At 42.4% G+C, this 19,762-nt stretch overlaps 1 protein-coding gene across 7 annotated transcripts in view; it reads left to right on the forward strand.

Moving 5' to 3' along the window:
- The window catches only part of mvb12ba (multivesicular body subunit 12Ba), a 92,555-nt gene that overhangs the window by 23,636 nt on the left and 49,157 nt on the right, over positions 1–19,762 (forward strand). For all 7 annotated transcript variants that reach the window (XR_009784543.1, XR_009784542.1, XM_061747538.1 and 4 more), the window contains 2 exons: positions 3,099–3,195; positions 18,715–18,844. Coding sequence is in view for 5 of the 7 variants with exons in the window: in XM_061747537.1 (XP_061603521.1) it covers positions 3,099–3,195; positions 18,715–18,844 (227 nt within the window). In the remaining 2 variants the exon portion in view is untranslated. The remainder of the gene's footprint in view (positions 1–3,098; positions 3,196–18,714; positions 18,845–19,762) is intronic.

Genomic DNA, 19,762 nt, shown 5'->3' on the forward strand with positions numbered 1-19,762 from the left:
CGAGAAAGGCACGCCAAAATATATGAAGCACCTGAGGAAGAAGAGGAGATTCATTCGTTTAGATAAATTTCTCTACTTTGATGTGTGCAGTCATATACTGTATACAGTGCTGTGAAAATGTATTGGCCCCCTCCTCAAATTGTTATGTTTTTGCATAGTTTCCCCACTTTAATGTTTAGACTAATTACATCATACATCTGCCTCTAAAGTTCTGAGGATCTGGGTTCCGGAACAGTCAAGAAATAAAGTAATTGACATCGATCAGTCCGAAGAGGGTTACCAAAGACATTTCTAAAGATTTAGGATTCCAGCGAACCATAGGGAGAGCCATTATCCTCACATGGAGAAAACAATTTCAAGTATTTATTTGTTAATTTTTACATAATTTGGGCTTCCAGGTCATAAAACCCATGAAATCAGGAATTCAAAAAATTTGGATACTGTGAAGAAATCAGCCCAAATTTTGCAGGCCATAAAAGTTTTAAACATGATTGTCACACACTAATCATCTACTAAACTCAAAGCACCTGCACAGGTTTCCCCAGGTGTCATTAAATTGCTTCAGTTTGTTTCAATTTTCTCAGTTGGGTTCAATATGGGGAAGACTTCAGACTTGACAACTGGCCAGCAGACCATCATTGATACCGTCCATAGGATGGGTAAGCCACAAAAGCTCATAGCTAAGGAGGCTGGTGGTTCACTAAATGCTGTCTCCAATCATATCAATGGAAAGTCTAGTGGAAGGACAATGTGGCAGGAGAAGATCCACCAGCAAAAGAGATGACTGTGCACTTCAGCGAATTATCAAAAACCACCACATTCAGATGCATCCGGGAGATGGGCTACACCTGTCGGGTTCCTCGGGTCAAGCCACTTCTCAGCCTGGGCCAACGTAGGAAACGTCTCAACTGGGCCAAGGAGAAGGATTGGACTGTTGGCCAGTGGTCCAAGGTCCTCTTTTCCGTTGAAAGTAAAGTGTGCCTTTCATTTGGGAATCAAGGTCCAAGGGTTTGGAGGAAGACGGATGAAGAACAGAACCCAAGCTGCTTGAGGTCCAGTGTGAAATATCCACTGTCAGTCATGATTTGGGGTGCAATGTGCAGTGCAGGTGGTGGTAAACTTTTCTTTCTTAAATCCAAGGTCACCGCAACAGTCTACCAGAAAGTTTTAGAGGACTTCATGATTCTTTCTGCTGAGGATCTCTATGGAGATGCAGATTTCATCTTCCAGCAGGATCTGGCCCCTGCCCATACTGCCAGAAGCACCAAAACTTGGTTTGATGCCCATGCCATCACAGTGCTTGACTGGTCAGCCAATTCGCCGGCTCTAAACCCCGTTGAGAATCGATGCGGTATTATCAAGAGGAAAATGAGGGGCACCAGACCCAAAAACAAAGAAGAACTACAGCAAGCACCAAGGAAATCTGGGCTTCCATAACTCCCAGGCAATGCCACAGGCTGATTGCCTCAATGCCACGGCACATCAAGGCAGTGATTAAAGCAAAGGGATTCCCAACCAAGTATTGAAGATTAACGTGTCGTTTTGAAAGTACCATATTTTGATTGATTTATTGTGACCCTAATTTCTTTTTTTTTTCTGAAAAAACAGAGAAGTCAATGATTTATTCATAGTATTCTATTTTTTTGAATTCCTGGTTTCGTTGGTTTTATAAGATGGAAGCCCAAATAATGTAAAAATAAACAAATAAATACTCTACATTGTTTAATTGTGGGCCCTGAATCTATAATTTATGAAAGTTTAACTTTTTGAACGGAATTATGGAAATACACTTTTCCTTGATATTAATTTTTTTGGAAAGGGTCTGCATATCAACTGTGTGTTCAGTTAAAACAGCTTTTGATACTTTTAATGATATTTTTGTTTGGTGTTTTACCGTGACGTTTCTGTCATATAAAATAGGTGCCTTGGCTCAACAAAGTTTGGAAAATACTGGACACACATCTCTTAAATAAATCTCTAAAATAAAAGCTCAAGTTATTAAGTCTTATTTGGTAGAGACGGGACATGTTTCATAATTCGATTGAGCATGCATTTCACTTACTGAAGACAAAACTGAAGGGAAAATGCCCCAGAACAAGCGAGACTGAAGACAGTTACTAACTATCTTATTTGATACTGTATATATCTTTGTACTTACAATATATTCCACTACATACACTCACTCTGCATTGCTAAACTGCATTCTGCAGATGCTAAACTGCATTTTGTTTTCTCAGTACTTGTACTCTGTGCAAGACAACATTGAATCTAATCTATACACTAGAATTGAGGATGTTACATGAATTACTCATATTTTGGTACACAGACAGAGGTGCGCACAGCTCCTACTCATAGCTACTTTTGATAGCACAATAAATTAGTATTTTTCCATCAAATATATCATCTGATTCAAACCCCAGACCTCACCAGAAAATAAAACATCAATCTCAACTTTGGTGTATCTTTGGCTGTGGCCATCCGACCATTCTGTACATCTTTAGAGAACATCATGAAACAATGGCTTCAGCTTTTTGCGATGTGACTAAGGACGCCCAAAGTGTGGGGTCCCTTTGTTATTGATATGAGTGATATGTGAATTGATTTGTGTGTGATATTACTGATAGGACCTAAATGCTAATATAACAAAATATAAAGCATATTTTGAATGCACACAATTGAAACTCAAGTTTATTTCTGCGTGTCAAAAAACAACAGCTGTAACAAAGTGCTATACAAAAGGTGGAACATAAAACAATTGTAGTCATAATGTTAATATATAACTAAAATATTTTCTAATTAATAAATCTTTCTTTAAAATCTACCTCCTGCATCGTCGCCTCTGTGTTGAATTGAAAGACCACAGAAACATTTGTTGGCAAATGTTATTTTCTAATTTAATTTGTTCCATTTTGTTTTTGTAAAATGTAATGGAAGTAAAGGACTAATAATTTATTTAAATCACGAAAATAGTGTTAATTTTAAATCGTTTTAAAAGTAGTTAGTCACACAGTAGGAAAAAGACTTTAAGATGCCTTCTATCACCTCATATCTTCCTTTGCTTTTCTTTTCCAACCCCAATTCCCTTCCTGTTCTTGCAGAGCCATTTAGGAAATGTTCTTGTTGACATGAAGCTCATTGATATAAAGGACACCCTGCCTGTGGGATTCATTCCAATCCAGGAGACTGTTGACACTCGTAAGTCACCACCTCAAGTAGTGAATAACATGTATTGACTGGACAGACCTGTATAACTACAAAATGGCATCTTAAAAAGTTGAAATTTTTCACCTCTTTTCTAAAGACAAAATTCCTCCATGGGAGTTGTAGCAGAAGATATGGCATGAACCGCTCTGAGCCTTTTATTAAAAAATAAATAAATACAAAAAAAATAAAAAATAGAATCAGATTGTTTTTCGTGCCTGCGTACGCAATTTAACAAAAAACTAAAAAAAAAATTGTAGTCAAGTTTATTTATATACTCTTTAATCACAAAAGAGTCTCAAACAGCTTCACAGGCCCACAATTGACAAAGATCGAAGACATCCCCTGATCTAAACACCCCAACCAGCCAAGGAAAAAATCCAAACCACATTTGGAGAGAAAAGAAGAAACCTTGAGAACAGACCACAGATAGAGGGGTCCCCCTTCCAGGATCACCAGGCTGTAATGGATGTTGAGTGGGCAACATTTATCACACAGGTATGGTGTTGTAAAATGTTAGCTGCAATAGCATGAAAGTCCATTTAAGGAGATTAGATGGAGCGCCCAAGGTGGATGCCATCGGGAAAGTGGTTGTTCAACAGCACCAGTCCGGTTCGGTCTAAGCAGAATTTTCTACAGGAATGGGTGTCGTCGAAGGCGTCCACCACAGATCTTATCCCAGTTGTCTGGTGCAGAATCCATACAGCATCAGCCTTATATTCAGTCATTGTCAGGAGGAAAAAGGAGAAGTGGCAGTAACACAGACCTACATGTACTTAAACTAAATGCCAATTTGTAAAAATAAGTCTTAAGTCGATATTTTAACATTAACATTAACAAATGATGTATTTTTCAGATTTTTCCAAAAGAGTTGATACACATCACTCAGCATAATTTTTAAGGTTTTTGAACCTCCCAATGATAATAGTATTTTTTGAAAAATTAGTCAAGTTACATTTTCACATGGTACCCCTTGTTTGATAATAGCTTCACAATTTTCACACCCATTGAACTTGAGTTTTTGGAGAATTTCCCCTTGAATTTGTTTGATATGGTGCTTTGTCATGCTTGAAGATGATTTTGTTAATGAAAGCACAGTTTTGTCTTGTTCTGTTCTTTTCAAGAAACTGATCTGTCAGAAACTCCACACTTTTCAGAGGTCATTTTCTCACCTTCGGGGAACACAAAGGGGCCAAAAAGCTCTCTCCCTGGCATGTTTCAAGCCAAATACAGTATGTATAAATTGAATTTTTGGAGAGTTTCTGCTTGAATTCTTTGCAGGATGACGGAATAGCCTCCCAGGGCTGCCGTATGGATGTGAACTTCCTCCCACCCTCAGTGATCTTTTTTCTTGACGTTGCTCTAAAGGTTCTCAGTAGAGTTGAGGTCAGGGGAGGATGGGGGCAAAAACATGACTTTCTCTCCTTTTATGCCCATAACAGCAAAGGACACAGCACTATACCTTGCAGCATGGCTTGTCCAATGATGTACAAGCCTGGATGGAGTAGTGGATGATTGGTGGAAGGCCACCATGTCCCAACAAGGCTGCGACATCAGCAAGGAGCTGGCGGACTGGCAGAGTTATCTATTTGGGTGCAAACATGCCGGGGAGACAGCTTGTCGGCCCCTGTAGGGTGTCTAAAGATGTAAAAATGACCTCTGAAAAATGAAGTTTCTGACTGACCACTTTCTTCCATGGTACCAAAAGAACTGTCCTTTCATTAACAAAATCATTTTCAAGCATAGCAATCCACCATCTCAAAGAAATTCAAAAACTTCTAAAACTCACAAGTTTAATGGATGTAAGAATTATGAAGCTGCTACCAAATTAGAAGAGCTGTCAAATGTTACAGATGGTCCGTATTTTGTTATGGAGGTTACTGAATGCTAAATTGTTAGGCCCCTAACACCTGTTTTTAGATTAATTTGATTAATCTTCTTCTTTTCTTTTTGTCTTGTCTGAAATAAACTGCAATGTACTCTAAAAACAAAATGTGTATGTATGTCCTGTTTTTTTTGTTTTGTTGGGGGGGCCATGCATTTCTGATGAACCAAAGGGGGGGCCAGCAAAGAAAGTTTGGGAACCACTGGTTTAGGGAGAGGTTATTCCAAACAGATGGACCGGCAACAGAAAAAGATCTATCCCTTCTGAGCCTCCGTTTAGTCCTCGGTACCTCCTTGAGCGTCTCTTTATCTTACCTGAGGCACCAGGCAAGAGTGTCGGGGTATAGTAGCTCAGAGCCGTAAGGTGGTAATATTTTAAAACAAATAAAAGAATCTTAATTCTCAAGTGAAGGGAGGAGTTATGTGCTCCCTCCTATGTGCTCCAGTTAGGAGGTCAGCATTTTGAGGGAGGACTGATTGCGTCCAAATTAAAGTGCATTACAGTAATCCAGCAAATATGTAATGAAGGCATGATTACTGTTTCAAACTGTTGTTATGAAAGAAGAGGCTTCACTTTAGCCAGCTGCCTAAGATTAAAAAAAAATAAAAAGCTGAACTTGACAACCGCACCAAGTTGCCGATCCAATTTAAAATCACTGTCCAGTTTAAAACCAAAGTTCGAGACTGTTGGCAAGGGGCCCCAAGTCAAAGGGGGGAGGGATTACAAGGGCCACTGGGGCAAAACATCAAAACTTCGGTTTCATTGCACATTAGTTAATTAGCTAGCCAGCTGCCTTCTTCGTCAATGCTAATCACAGTTTGGCCGCCCGTATGTTGTAATTATCATCTTAAGTTAGACCACTAATATTTACCACCAAACATTTTATATAATAATGATGTTTATCGGGCGGCATGATGGACGACTGGTTAGCACATCTGCCTCATAGTTCTGAGGAAGTTCAAAGTAGTTCTGAGGAGTTCAAATGATTCTCATCCCAGCCGCTTCACACTCGGCTGCGAACCACTCCAGTGAGAGTTGGAGATCATGGCCTGCTGAAGCCAACAGAACCTTATCATCTGCAAAAAGCAGAGATGCAATACTGAGGCCACCAAACCGGACCCCCTCTACGTCTCAGCTGCGCATAGAAATTCTGTTCATAAAAGTTATGAACAGAATCGGTGACAAAGGGCAGCCTTGGCGGAGTCCAACCCTCACTGGAAACGAGTCCGACTTACTGCTGAATATGCGGACCAAACTCTGACTCCGGTCGTACAGGGACCGAACAGCCCGTATCAGGGGGTTCGGTACCCCATACTCCCGAAGCACCCCCCACAGGAACCCCCGAGGGACACGGTCGAACGCCTTCTCCAAGTCTACAAAACACATGTAGACTGGTTGGGCGAACTCCCATGCACCCTCGAGGACCCTGCCAAGGGTTTAGAGCTGGTCCACTGTTCCACGGTCAGGACAAAAACCACACTGCTCCTCCTGAATCTGAGATTCAACTTCCCGACGGACCCTCCTCTCCAGCACCCCTGAATAGACCTTACCAGGGAGGCTGAGGAGTGTGATCCCCCTGTAGTTGGAACAGACCCCCCTTCTTAAAAAGGGGGACCACCACCCCAGTCTGCCAATCCAGAGGCACTGTCCCTGATGTCCATGCGATGTTGCAGAGGCGTGTTAACCAGGACAGGCCTACAACATCCGGAGCCTTGAGCACAGAAGTCCAATAACAAAACACCACTCTGGTTCTGGTCGGGTGGGGCGTTCCTCTCAATCCCGCCCTTCCAGGTCTCACTGTCATTGCCCACGTGAGCATTGAAGTTCCCCAGCAGAACAATGGAGTCCCCAGCGGGAGCGCTCTCCAGCACCCCCTCCAAGAAGTCCAAAAAGGGTGGGTACTCTCAGCTGCTGTTTGGTGCATAGGAACAAACAACAGTCAGGACCCATCCCCCTACCCGAAGGCGGAAGGAGGCTACCCTCTTGTCCACCGGGGTGAACCCCAACGTACAGGCGCCGAGCCGGGGGGCAATAATTATACCCACACCTCTCACCATGGGCAACTCCAGAGTGGAAAAGAGTCCAACCCCTCTCAAGAGGACTGCTACCAGAGCCCAAGCCGTGTGTGGAGGCGAGCCCGACTACATCTAGTCGAAACTTCTCAACCTCACACATCAGCTCAGGCTGTATCCCTGCCAGACAGGTGACATTCCATTCTGTAGCCGGCGATCGGATTGCCAAGTTCCCCGCCTTCTGCCACCGCCCAGCTCACACTGCACCCGACTCCTATGGCTCCCCCCACAGGTAGTGAGCCCATGGGAAGGGGGACCCACGTTAAAAATATTTTAAAAAAAAATATATAAAAAATATATAATAAAATATAATTTGCGTAATAATTTGGAACCGTGTCATATCCGCGTTGTAGGGTATTTTGGGTTCGATAAAAATTTAATTAATTTAGGAGAAAAGAATAAGCCTTAAGCGATGCCTGTGTTACTTCCGGTTTGGCGTGATTTTAAGTTTAAACGTTACAATCAAATCATCTCGTAAAGGGGCACCATGTCTCTTTTTAGATGTGTAAAACAAAGTGACGAAAACCCCTATGTCTTGAAAGCTGAAGGTTGCTACAGGAATTAAACGATTTCTCGATAACCAGAGGTCTTTTGTCGAACCCAAACACACACAAATGACTCATAGTGAATTTTTTTATATAACATTTAATTAAATCTAACAGGGGAGTCTACAGGGGAACAATGCAGGCAAAAGCAAACCAAAGGACAGATAACCATTGGTAAAGGAGATTGAACTTGTGATGTTAGGGTGTAATGACCATGTGCTGACAATGCATAGAGCTGGGAATTCCTATTCTCATTAATTAAAACCCAAATATGCACCAATCTGTACTTTAGTAGATCGCAAGTTGGATTTACGTTGCGAGGAACACAATTTAGGCAGGCGGGTCGATCTCCTGAATGTTTGGCCGGCCCGGTCCACAAAGGAAACAGGTGGATTTGGCGGAAATAGGAGGAAGGAAAAAAAGAAAAAAGCAAGAAAAAGAACTTCAAGGCAGGGCGGCCGAAGCCCGGGTGTCGCTGTTCGCAAGATACTCGGAGTAGACAAGCGCTGCCCGTTTCCTTCCCAACGGGGCTTACCTGTTAGCTGCCCAGGCACCCAAAAGGGTAGCTCGGGGTACTGGCAGGGTGCCCTACGGCGGGGAAATGTCCGATGTGTCCTCGCCACCTCGTGGTGAGAGGTGGGGCTTCCTGGCTGAGCCAGTCTTCGGCAACGTAGTCGAACGAGCGCAAGCTTTCATGCTTCAGCGTGATACAAGCGCAAGCTTTTATGCCCAGCTGAAAAAGGGGGTGGTCCGTTCCCCCCTCTAGGGGCCAAAAGGGAGATAGACCGCCTCTTAATGTTACTTTTCCATCCTAGGATTATTTTGTGGTTTAAAACCATCCATCCATCCATTTTCTGAGCCGCTTCTCCTCACTAGGGTCGCGGGAGTGCTGGAGCCTATCCCAGCTATCTTCGGGCAGGAGGAGGGGTACCACCTGGACTGGTTGCCAGCCAATCGCAGGGCACACATAAACAAACAACCATTCACACTCACATTCACTCCTACAGGTAATTTAGAGTTATCAATCAACCTACCATGCATGTTTTTGGGATGTGGGAGGAAACCGGAGTGCCCGGAGAAAACCCACACAGGCACGGGGAGAACATGCAAACTCCACACAGGCGATGCCGGGGATTGAACCCCAGACCTCAGAACTGTGAGGCAGACGCTCTAACCAGTCGTCCACCAGTTTAAAACCACTGGGATAAAATATAAATTTTTGGACTGAAGATAACGAGACCAGTTTCCAGCTCTACATTGTCATGCGCACAACCTCTTTAATCCCTGTAATGAATGGTTCAATTGTATGTGGTTGTTGAGAACACTGTAATATATGCAATGTGGCATTTGTGTTGTGTGGGGTGAAACGTCTTCTCCGATTCAATTGACAAATAGATTTGACAAACATTCACATTTGCAGAAATACAATCACTCGTGGTGCTGTTGTGATGTTAAACACCTGGAGTCTTCGTGCAAAGTTCTTAAAATATCATGCTACATTAAAATCCGGTGAAGATTGCCCTCCGGAGTTGCAGTAGCTGTCCACCGCCTGTGCGTGTCGCTCGTGTCCCATCCATTGTCCCAGATGTCTTAATGAGTTGCATTTCAAAGGACAAATGGTCTTTTGAACTTCTATCTTGGCATGCGCGACCAGTGGATTTTCTTGCTTTTTGGGTCGGTATCTTGAGCCCTGCACATAGGGGTCTTCTGATGCTTGGGTGTGCTGGTTTCTGGGGTAGCTGCTCATTGATTTAAAGTTTGGATGAGGAGTCAGGATTCCTAGTCTCCGCTTTGATGAGCTCCTTCGGACTGGCTGGTAATTCAATTAGCGTCCGTGTGAGATAAATCAGGCATCCCCGTGGCTGTCTGTCTCGGCGGGAGAGCGGAGACAGGGAATGCAGTCCCAGTCCGAGGTTGGGGGTCAAGGTGCCATCTGGCGAGAGCATGTCCGTTACAGCAAGTTGGGCATTCCAGAGTACTAGAGCCCAAATATAAAATGCTTATGAACCTGCGGACTTCTTTTTGGCTCTCCGAGTCACCAAAAGACCAGCGTATTGCCAACCTAAGTTTCCGCATGAAACATACGGTACCACTAAGTCAGCAAGATAGGAGTTTGCTAAGCCATGTAATATGTTGTGAGTAAGTAACAAAACCTTAAAATCGCATCTCAAGTGGACAAGGAGTCAGTGTAAGTTGACCAGAATTGGAGTAATATGATCAATCTTTCTCCTCTTAGACAAGTCTTGCTGCAGCATTTCGTACTAACTGCATGCTTTTAATACTAGACATGGGAAGACCAGAAAACAGAATGTTGCAATGGTCGAAGCGAGACATAACAAATGCATCACTAGCAGATAGGATGGACTGTATTTTAGCGATATTGGGGGGATGAAAAAACACAGTTTTGGTAATATTCTTAATGCGCATTTAAAAGGAGAGAGTTGAGTCAAATAGAAAGCTGAGATTTTTTGCTGAGTCGCTTTGGGTAACATTAACATTACCTTTTGTCAAAACACAGAGTGGTGTCCTGAAACAAGTGCCTGTGTCTAGCAGGGTCAATAATCAAGGGTCAGGGTTAAGAAGCAAAAAGGAAATCCATGGCTTAAGGTCAACAAGCCACGCCTCCAGATTACAGCAATCACATGGGTTACTTAGTTTTCAAGGCATGTATAGTTGGGTATCTGCGGCCTAACAGTGAAAGCTAATCTTATTAGGGCCAAACCTGATTATACCCTTTAGCCATTGTTTCACCCCTTAGAAGAAGAAAAATCTTTATGAACAAGCATGCATACACACAAAATTTGTTCTCTGCATTTTACTGATCACAGTGAACACGCACACTTGTTAGTGGAACACACTGGAGCAGGGGCCAACTTAAGCAACCGGGGAGAAGTTTGGGGTATCGGTGTCTTGCTCAAGGACACCACAGCCGTGAGCCTGGGAGATGTTGGTGGATGGTCCGGTCGGGGTCTTGAACCTAGGAGAAACCTTTTTATCAGTCTCGTAATCTGAAGGTTGCTACACTAGGAAATTTTGAGTCCTAGATCACAGAGATTTACTTAAACTCAGAACACACACAAAAGACAACCAAAGTGGTTATGGTATATTTAATGACATCTAAGGAACACACAGCTGCAACTACAAATTACAAAAAGAGAAACTAACACTCATGGTAAAAGAAAGAAAGAAAATTAGGCATACAAAAATGGAAAAGAGGACATCATGTGGTCGCTGGGTAACATAAATGAGCGTGTGAGCGTTTAATGCGTTGAGTCAGAGCGAGAGAAGGCAAAGTTGGGATTTTGTGTGACGCGAGTAATTTCCCCAAAATGATTAGGCACTAATATTGTTGCCACTTTTACTCACGAAATTCAAGCTGGTGGGTGGTAGTCTCTCTTTGGAAGCTGCTCCGGAAGCAAGGCGACAGATTTGGTTGCAGACGAAAAAGATGTAAAAAAATAAAAACAAAGGAAAAAAGAGGCGGGACAAGAAAAATGGCTGGTGTTCACGCCCTTTTGGCAGAACCGGTCGTCGCTCTTCCTGCCTCTTATTGTGGCTCCCTGGCAATTTCAGAGCGATCCTGCTTGGCTGGGAGTGTACCCGGTACCTTCGTAGTAGCGGTTCTGATCGCCCAGTGGAGGCCCACATTTAGGCTGGGAAGCCATGTCGGTACCGAGCATTTGTTATTGGGCCTAATCACAGTGTTATTTAAGTGTTTTTTTCTTAATATTTTATGTTCAAGGTTCGATGTACAATATACGCGCAGAACTCCTTCGTCTCTTTTTTTAATTGTAGTTATTACTGCAACAAAAGAGACGAGCATGTACATTTTTGCACCGCACCATTCTATTACCACAACTTATATTACTATGTATACCAATACCATACTATACAGTACTATACTATATTATATTATAAGATACTATATTATTTTATATTTATTCTCTAAACAACAATTCCTTATTTTCTAGTTTAATAATATGACTCACAACTCCTTATCCTCCAATTTAATCACACAACTCACAACTACTTATCCTTCCAACTTAATTATACAACTCACAACTCCTTATTATTTAACTTAAATCTTCATACCAATAAATCTCTATTCTCCTCCCTCACACCCAATCCAAATTAATACAGCAGTATATCAGCTTATTTACAATTTTGCTTTCCGGAAACATATACTACCCTACGAGCACAAAACGAAGAAATAATGCAATTCTATATACACTTTAGACACAGTTGTTAGCGCCTCGCCCGACGCCCTACAGAGCTGTTTTAGCGCCTGGCCTCACGCTGTACACAAACAGCTAGCACCTGTCACCCTTGACAGGAATTTTGCACGCACAAAAGTTCAACTAGACCTCTACTGCGCTTCCTTCAGCCACTTCAGTCTGGCCAGAACAAAATACCATTTCGTGGACTTCCTTCAGCCACCTTAACAATATTCTAAGAGATCTTTCTTCAGTCCGTTTGATTTAAGCAGGACACATCCAGGTCCTCTTTCAAACAAAATACCACAAATGTCTTCCTAATCTTCCTCCCCACCACCAGAATCATCTTACACACCACCATCCGATGCTGTCTAGCCACACTCTCCCCTACCTTACAGTTGGTAACCTCCTTCAGATTACATCGTCTGCACAAGATGTAATGCACCTGCGTGCTTCTACCTCCGCTCTTGTAGGTCAACCTATGTTCGTGCCTCTTCTGGAAAAAAGTGTTCACTACAGCCATTTGCATCCTTGTTGCAAAGTCTACCACCATCTGTCCCTCCAAGTTCCTTTCCTGGATGCCGTACTTACCCATCACTTCTTCATCACCCCTATTACCTTCACCAACACGTCAGATGTAATCTGAAGGACGTTAGTCCGATTTACCTTTTTAACGTTAAAATTAAACTAATTTTGTCTCGTAAAGGGCACCACGTCACTTTTTAGACGACATAAAAATTGAGGAAAAGCGACGGCAAACCTTTTATGTCTCATAATCGAAAGTTTGCTCCATTTTATTAAATACGAGTCCGAGATTACAGAGACTTCATTATTAAACTCAAAACACCCACAAAACACGAGTGGAATTTTATAGAATATTTAATGACATCTACAAGGGATCTACAGTGAGTACGAAAGTATTCAGACTCACTTAAATTTTTCAGTCTTTGTTATATTGCAGCCGTTTGCTAAAATTAGTTTTTCCCCCCTCATTAATGTACACACAGCACCCCATATAAAAAACAGAATTGTTGAAATTTTTGCAGATTTATTAAAAAAGAAAACTGAAATATCACACAGCAATAAGTATTCAGACATTTTGCTCAGTATTTAGTAGAAGCACCCTTTTGAGCTAATACAGCCATGAGTCTTTTTGGGAATGATGCCACAAGTTTTTCACACCTGGATTTGGGGATCCTCTCCCATTCCTCCTTGCAGATCATCTCCAGTTCTGTCAGGTTGGATGGTGAACATTGGTGGACAGCCATTTTAAAGGTCTTTCCAGAGATGCTCAATTGGGTTTAAGACAGGGCTCTGGCTGGGCCATTCAAGAACAGCCACGGAGTTGTTCTGAAGCTACTCCTTCGTTATTTTAGCTCTGTGCTTAGGGTCATTGTCTTGTTGGAAGGTGAACCTTGGCCCCGTCTGAGGTCCTGAGCACTCTGAAGGTTTTCGTCCAGGATATCCCTGTACTTGGCCGCATTCATCTTTCCTTCGATTGCAACCAGGCGTCCTGTCCCTGCAGCTGCAAAACATCACCACAGCATGATGCTGCCACCACCATGCTTCACTGTTGGGACTGTATTGGACAGGTGATGAGTAGTGCCTGGGTTTCTCCATACATACCGCTTAGAGTTAGGGCCTAAAAGTTCTATCTTGGTCTTATCAGAGCAGAGAATCTTATTTCTCACCATCTTGGAGTCCTTCAGTTGTTTTTTAGCAGGCTTTCGTGTGTCTTGCACTGAGGACAGGCTTCCGTCGGGCCACTCTAGCATAAGGCCCCGACTGGTGGAGGGCTGCAGTGATGGTTGACTTTTTAGAACTTTCTCCCATCTTTCGACTGCATCTCTGGAGCTCATTCACTGTGATCTTTGGGTTCTTCTTTACCTCTCTCACCAAGGCTCTTCTCCCCATTTGCTCAATTTGGCCGGATGGCCAGCTCTAGGAATTGTTCTGGTTGTCCCAAACATCTTCCATTTAAGGATTATGGAGGCCACTATTCTATTAGGAACCTTAAGTGCAGCAGAAATATTTTTGTAACCATAGCCAGATCTGGGCCTTCCCACAATTCTGTCTCTGAGCTCTTCAGGCAGTTCCTTTGACCTCATGATTCTCATTTGCTCTGACAGGCACTTTGAGCTGTAAGGTCTTATATAGACAGGTGTGTAGCTTTCCTAATCAAGTCCAATCAGTATAATCAAACACAGCTGGACTCCAATGAAGGTGTAGAACCATTTCAAGGATGATCAAATGGACAGCGCCCAAGTTAAATACATGAGTGTCACAGCAAAGGGTCTAAATACTTATGGCTCTGTGATATTTCAGTTTTTCGTTTTTGATAAATCTGAAAAAATTTCAACAATTCCATTTTTTTTCTGTCAATATGGGGTGCTGTGTGTACATTAATGAGGAAAATGAATTAATGAGGAAAAAAATAAATATTTTAGCAAATGGCTGCAATATAACAGAGTGAAAAATGTAAGGGGGTCTCAATACTTTCCGTACCCACTGTATAGGGAAACACACAGAGTCTAACTCCAGGAAGAAAATAAAGGCCTCTTCATACTCCCACGGCCGACAACGCCAAAATTGTTGCTGCGCGTAGAATGCCGCGGAGATGATCTCTCGTGATTGGTCCGTTTTAGTTACATGCTTTGATGACAGCGTGCCCCTTGGTTCTACGTACCATCTACGCCGCTGCCTTCTTGATCGTTTTTGCCGCATAATTAAGCGTATCATCTGGTCATCTTGGTCCCTTTGTTGTAGCAGACACTGTTCCACGGTCGTCATTGTTGTTACTTTGTTCCTTGTTATGAAAAGGAAAGTAAATACGGCTACGGAAATGGCCAAAAAATGCAGAGGGAACACCATCCTGTGGTGTCCTAACCAATACCAGCCGTAGCGACTCCCCTGACTTGGAGGTGAACTGCAGTACATTTTCAAAACTGCGCGCGTGGGTTGCGCTCGAGTTTAAAGGCAAACTGCATAGCCGCAGTGACGTAAGCGCGGTTGCCACTCGGGCGAGTATAAAGAAGAACACAACGGGTAACGACAAGGGAAGATAGGACCGTGTGTTGCTGGACTAAATTTGATTAAAAAATGAAATCTGTCCAAACAAGTGCGAGAGAGAGAGAGAGAGAGTGAGAGCAAAGTTAGGATTTTGTGTGACGCTAGTAATTTTAAAGAAATAAATTTTAAATATTGTACATTCTAGCAACACTTGTTGTGCTGTACTCATGACCGTAGATAAGTTGGTCGGGTGGGATTGTGTTTCTCCAGACATCACAGGAGGAAAATGAAGCAGGTTTCGTTGAAGAAGAAAAATGATGCAGGTTTAGTTGAAGAAGAAAAATGATGCAGAAAAATAACACAAAAACAAAAGGCAGAAGAAGAAAAATTGAGGTCCCCTCGGGGAGCACTAGTAACTTTCCTGCCGGTTGAACTGGTGGCGGAGCCCAGCTCCTGCTCTCAGCTTCATGCGTGACCGGTACAGGATGCCGGTAGTTTCTTCCTGAGGCTCCACCAACTGATTGCGGCTAGGGAATGCTATCGAAGCCAGCTTCGTTGGCCGCGGGCACTTGCCCATGTGGTGACGCCAGAGGCGCCGGAGAACAACGGAAAAGGAAGGGGGTTGACCGAGGCCACCCCCGTGACTGGCGAGATTAGCCAGCCAGGACAACAGAGGAGCAGGACACGAGAAAAAATTAAATAAGAGAGCCAGAAGAGGCAATGAAAGGTTAGCGGTAATGTGGTAGTGCCAAAACTTATTATTATTTTTTTTGGACTATTGTGCAAATGATGCGGAGTCCTCTAGCAATGTAGAGCAGTTTGAAATGACGAATAGAGCAATAATCTGGTACAGTGACCATTGTGCAAATGGTGCAGAGACTTCAAGAAATGTAAGCAGTTTAAAATGACTAGTAGTGTGATAATCTGGAACTCTGTCAATTGTGCAAATGGTGCAGATACTTCACAACCACATGAGAGGCCAGTATCAACAACAGATATGCAAATAGTGCAGAGTGGCGAGACTACGACAGTGAGTGCACGAATAATCGAGAGCTGTGGCAACAATCTCAAGACACACTTGGCAATGGAATTGTCAGTTAACTGTTTAAAAATTTAATAGCAAGAGGGAAGAAGCTGTTGGAATGTCTGCTAGTTTTAATTTGCATTGTTCGATAGCGCCTACCTCAGGGAAGGAGCTGGAAGAGGTGGTGACCAGGATGTGGAGGGTCCAAGAAGATTTTGCATGCTCTGGTCTTAGTTCTGGCAGCGTGGAAGTTCACAAGGGTGGGTTGAGGGGTACCAAAAAAGTTTTCAGAAGTTTTGATTGTCCATTGCAGTCGGAGTGCGTCCTTTTATGAGGCACCACCAAACCAGACTGTGATGAATGAACACAGGACTGATTCGATGTCTGTTGTGTAGAACTGCCTCAACAGCTACTGTGGCAGGCCGTGCTTCCTCAAAAGCCGCAGGAAGTACATCCTCTGCTGGGCCTTTTTGAGGATGGAGTTGATGTTGGTCTCCCACTTCAGGTCCTGAGAGACTGTAATTTGTAGGAACTCGAAGGTCTTGACGGTTGACACAGGGCAGTTGGACAGCATGAGGGGCAGCTGTGGCGAAGAATGCCTCCTGAAGTCCACGATCATTTATACAGTCTTAAGCGTATTCAGCTCCATGTTGTGTCGGGCCGCACCACAGCTCCAGCCAGTCCACTTCCTATCGATATGCAGACTTGTCGGCGTCTTTGGTGAGGCCGATGACTGTGGTGTCATCTGCAAACTTCAGAAGTTTTGACAGCTGGGTCCATTGAGGTGCAGTCGTTCGTGTAGAGAGAGAAGAGCAGCGGAGAGAGGACACATCCTTGGGGCACCCCAGTGCTGGTAGTGCGTGTGAAGGAGGTGGTGTCCTCCAGCCTCACATTCTGTGTCCTGGCCATCGGGAAGCTGTAAATCCACTGGCAGATGGCAGTTAAGACGCTGAGCTGGAGAAGCTTGGAGGAGAGGAGTTCGGGGATGATGGCGTTGATCGCAGAGCTGAAGTCCACGAACAGGATCCTCGAATACGTCCTCGCGCCGTCGAGGTGTTCTAGGATGAAGTGCAGTCCCATGTTTACTGCGTCATCCACAGACCTGTTTGCTTGGTAGACAAACTGCAGGGGGTCCAGCAGGGGTCCTGTGAATAGACTTTATACTGATCTGATCGGTACCGGCTGATAATTAGCATTTTATGCTGATCGGCTTTAATTTCATAATTTGTTGATTGGCTCCGCAAAAGACATTTATCTGCGTCGGCATCTTGTACAGTATATTTGAATCCAAAAGCTAATGTATTTTTCACCATGTTGCGTTTTTTGATGTAGTACTGTAAATATCTGACCACCATTTTTTTTTTTAAATGTGGGCGGTGTGGGACAGACACGTCTGAGACAGGTAACATGTAATGCCTGGATCAGACTACAATACAAATTTGGTCTTTCACGATTGCAATAAAAATAAACACAATTTTCCCCCTAACGAGGAATGATCGTGATTAATAATCGCAATTACAATATTGACAAAAATAATCGTGATAATTATTTTGGCCACAATCATGCAGTCCTACCATGATTTAATACTCCCAGCTATTCTTTAAGTATCTTATTTTTGATTACCACAGATCATTATTCCAATGTTTCCTAACATACTTTGTTGTGCCAAAACATTTTCAGATTTCTATGGTGTACCCCGCCTCTTACCCTCTTAAGTTAACCGTTAGCTAGCTAATATGAACTCAGTTTGTGTTAATCTACAGTACTTACCACTCACTTTCAAGGTAACCTAAACATAATAAAAATTCTGTACAGTTATCATTCACAATCAAACATTTTCCAAGATAACATTAAAGCAATTTTAAAAAATTTATTAGATGTGCAATCCAGAGCTATGTTGTCCTGTCCATGTGCGTAAACTTAATGTATAAATATATAACCTGTGGTTGTTCTAAGTGTGAAAGCAAAAGAAGACATTTTGATTTCAAAATATTACATGCATATTTGGAAGAGTAAATGATAAAATACAATTATGGGAAGGATATATATTGTAAGAAACACTGGCTCATAATGGATCTGGGTAATTTTTTACCCATGATGTGCCTTAGGAGGGTTGTGATACAAAAAGGGTTTTTATTACAAAAATAAAAAAGGGTGTCATCAATGTATGATGATCAAAAACAACTTACTGGTAATGAGGAATTCATTGATATTGAATTATAAAAATAATAAATTTCACAATATGAAAATCAAAACTCGGCCCGGTCATTTTAGACCAGATCTGCTGAGTCACTTTGATCCAACATCAACTTTGCTTTTTTGTACTCTCAAACTGACTCAGCTCTTCAGCCAGCAACCGAGTTGGATCATTGATAGCTGCTCTAATAGCTGTTATCAATTATCCATTTTAATTTATCTGTATAACTTGCAGGTTAACTGAATTGACAGAAGCGATAACTCTGACCCCTAACACCACACGGGTTCTGGGCGAGCAAACTTCTTGGGTCCCTTGAGAACAACCTGCTTTGCCTTTCTATTTGTGGCTGTTGAAAATCAAAGAACTCATTAAAGTTTGGGAAACAGGCAAGGGCCAATGCTGAAACTGGTATTTGTCATAGCAAGTTCTGATTTATAAGTCAAGTTGCTTAGAGTTGCTTAACAAGTAGTTAAAAATAGACGTGTCAGTATCTTTTTTTGTATGTCAGATAACATTAAAATCAACATGGTCCGTGACACTCTCTTGTTTTGTTGTTTTGTTGTGTAGAGGAACAGGCATTCAGGAAGAGGCGGCTCTGTATCAAGTTTATTCCACGAGACTCTACAGAGGCAGCCATCTGTGATATTCGTATCCTGGGAAGGTCAAAGCAGGCTCCCCCACAATACACCTTTATTGGGTTTGTCTCAATCTTAAATTTTGTTTTTTGTTTGTTTCACTCACGTAATCAAGCAAGAATGTAGGGCTAGGCCAGTGGTTCCCAAAGTGGGGGGCGCAGAGCAATTGCAGAGGGACGAATGAATGAATGAAAACATTAATAGCAATGTTGAATATTAAAAAAACATAACCTGTTACACTGAACATAATTATACTGTTAAGGTGCTTGAAAGCAGTTACAGTAATTACCACCTACAGTTTATGGCAATTGTATTTTTTTCAAAAAACATTGAGGTTTGTATTAATTACATTGTATTTAGTCCATTGCAGTTTATTTCACACATAATAATTACAGTTGTAATACAATGTGTGAAAATAAACTGCAATGGACTTAGAAAACAAAATGTGTATGTATGTCCTGTTTTTTTGGGGGACAGTGTGGGGGGCAAACATTTCTTATGAACCAAAGGGGGGCCAAGTAGAGAAAGTTTGGGAACCACTGGGCTAGGCAGTGGCCTAATGGCCTAAAATTGCATAAAATCCAAAATATACAATGCTGTTCAAAATTATTCAACCCCCACTGCAGTCATCTTGTGTATTATCAGATCAAATAAGGACTTAAATAAACAAATGAAACTTAAATTATAACAATATTTTTTGCAATATACCAACAAATGTCCTTTTTGTGTATTCCTTACTGACAAAATTATTCAACCCCTTAGTCACGTACTCAGTACAACACCATTTGGTAATAATAACATCCTTCAGATGTGAAACATAGCTTGACATAAGTTTCTTGTAGCAATCTACAGGTATCTTAGCCCATTCCTCATTGGTAAAGGCCTCCAGTTCATTGACATTCTTGGCCTTGTGTGCGCAACTGCCTTCTTCAAGTCTCACCAGAGATTTTCTGGGATTTAAGTTAGGCAATTGCGATGGC

The sequence above is a fragment of the Phyllopteryx taeniolatus genome, chromosome 15, assembly GCF_024500385.1.
Source record: "Phyllopteryx taeniolatus isolate TA_2022b chromosome 15, UOR_Ptae_1.2, whole genome shotgun sequence".
Taxonomy (NCBI): Eukaryota; Metazoa; Chordata; class Actinopteri; order Syngnathiformes; family Syngnathidae; genus Phyllopteryx; species Phyllopteryx taeniolatus.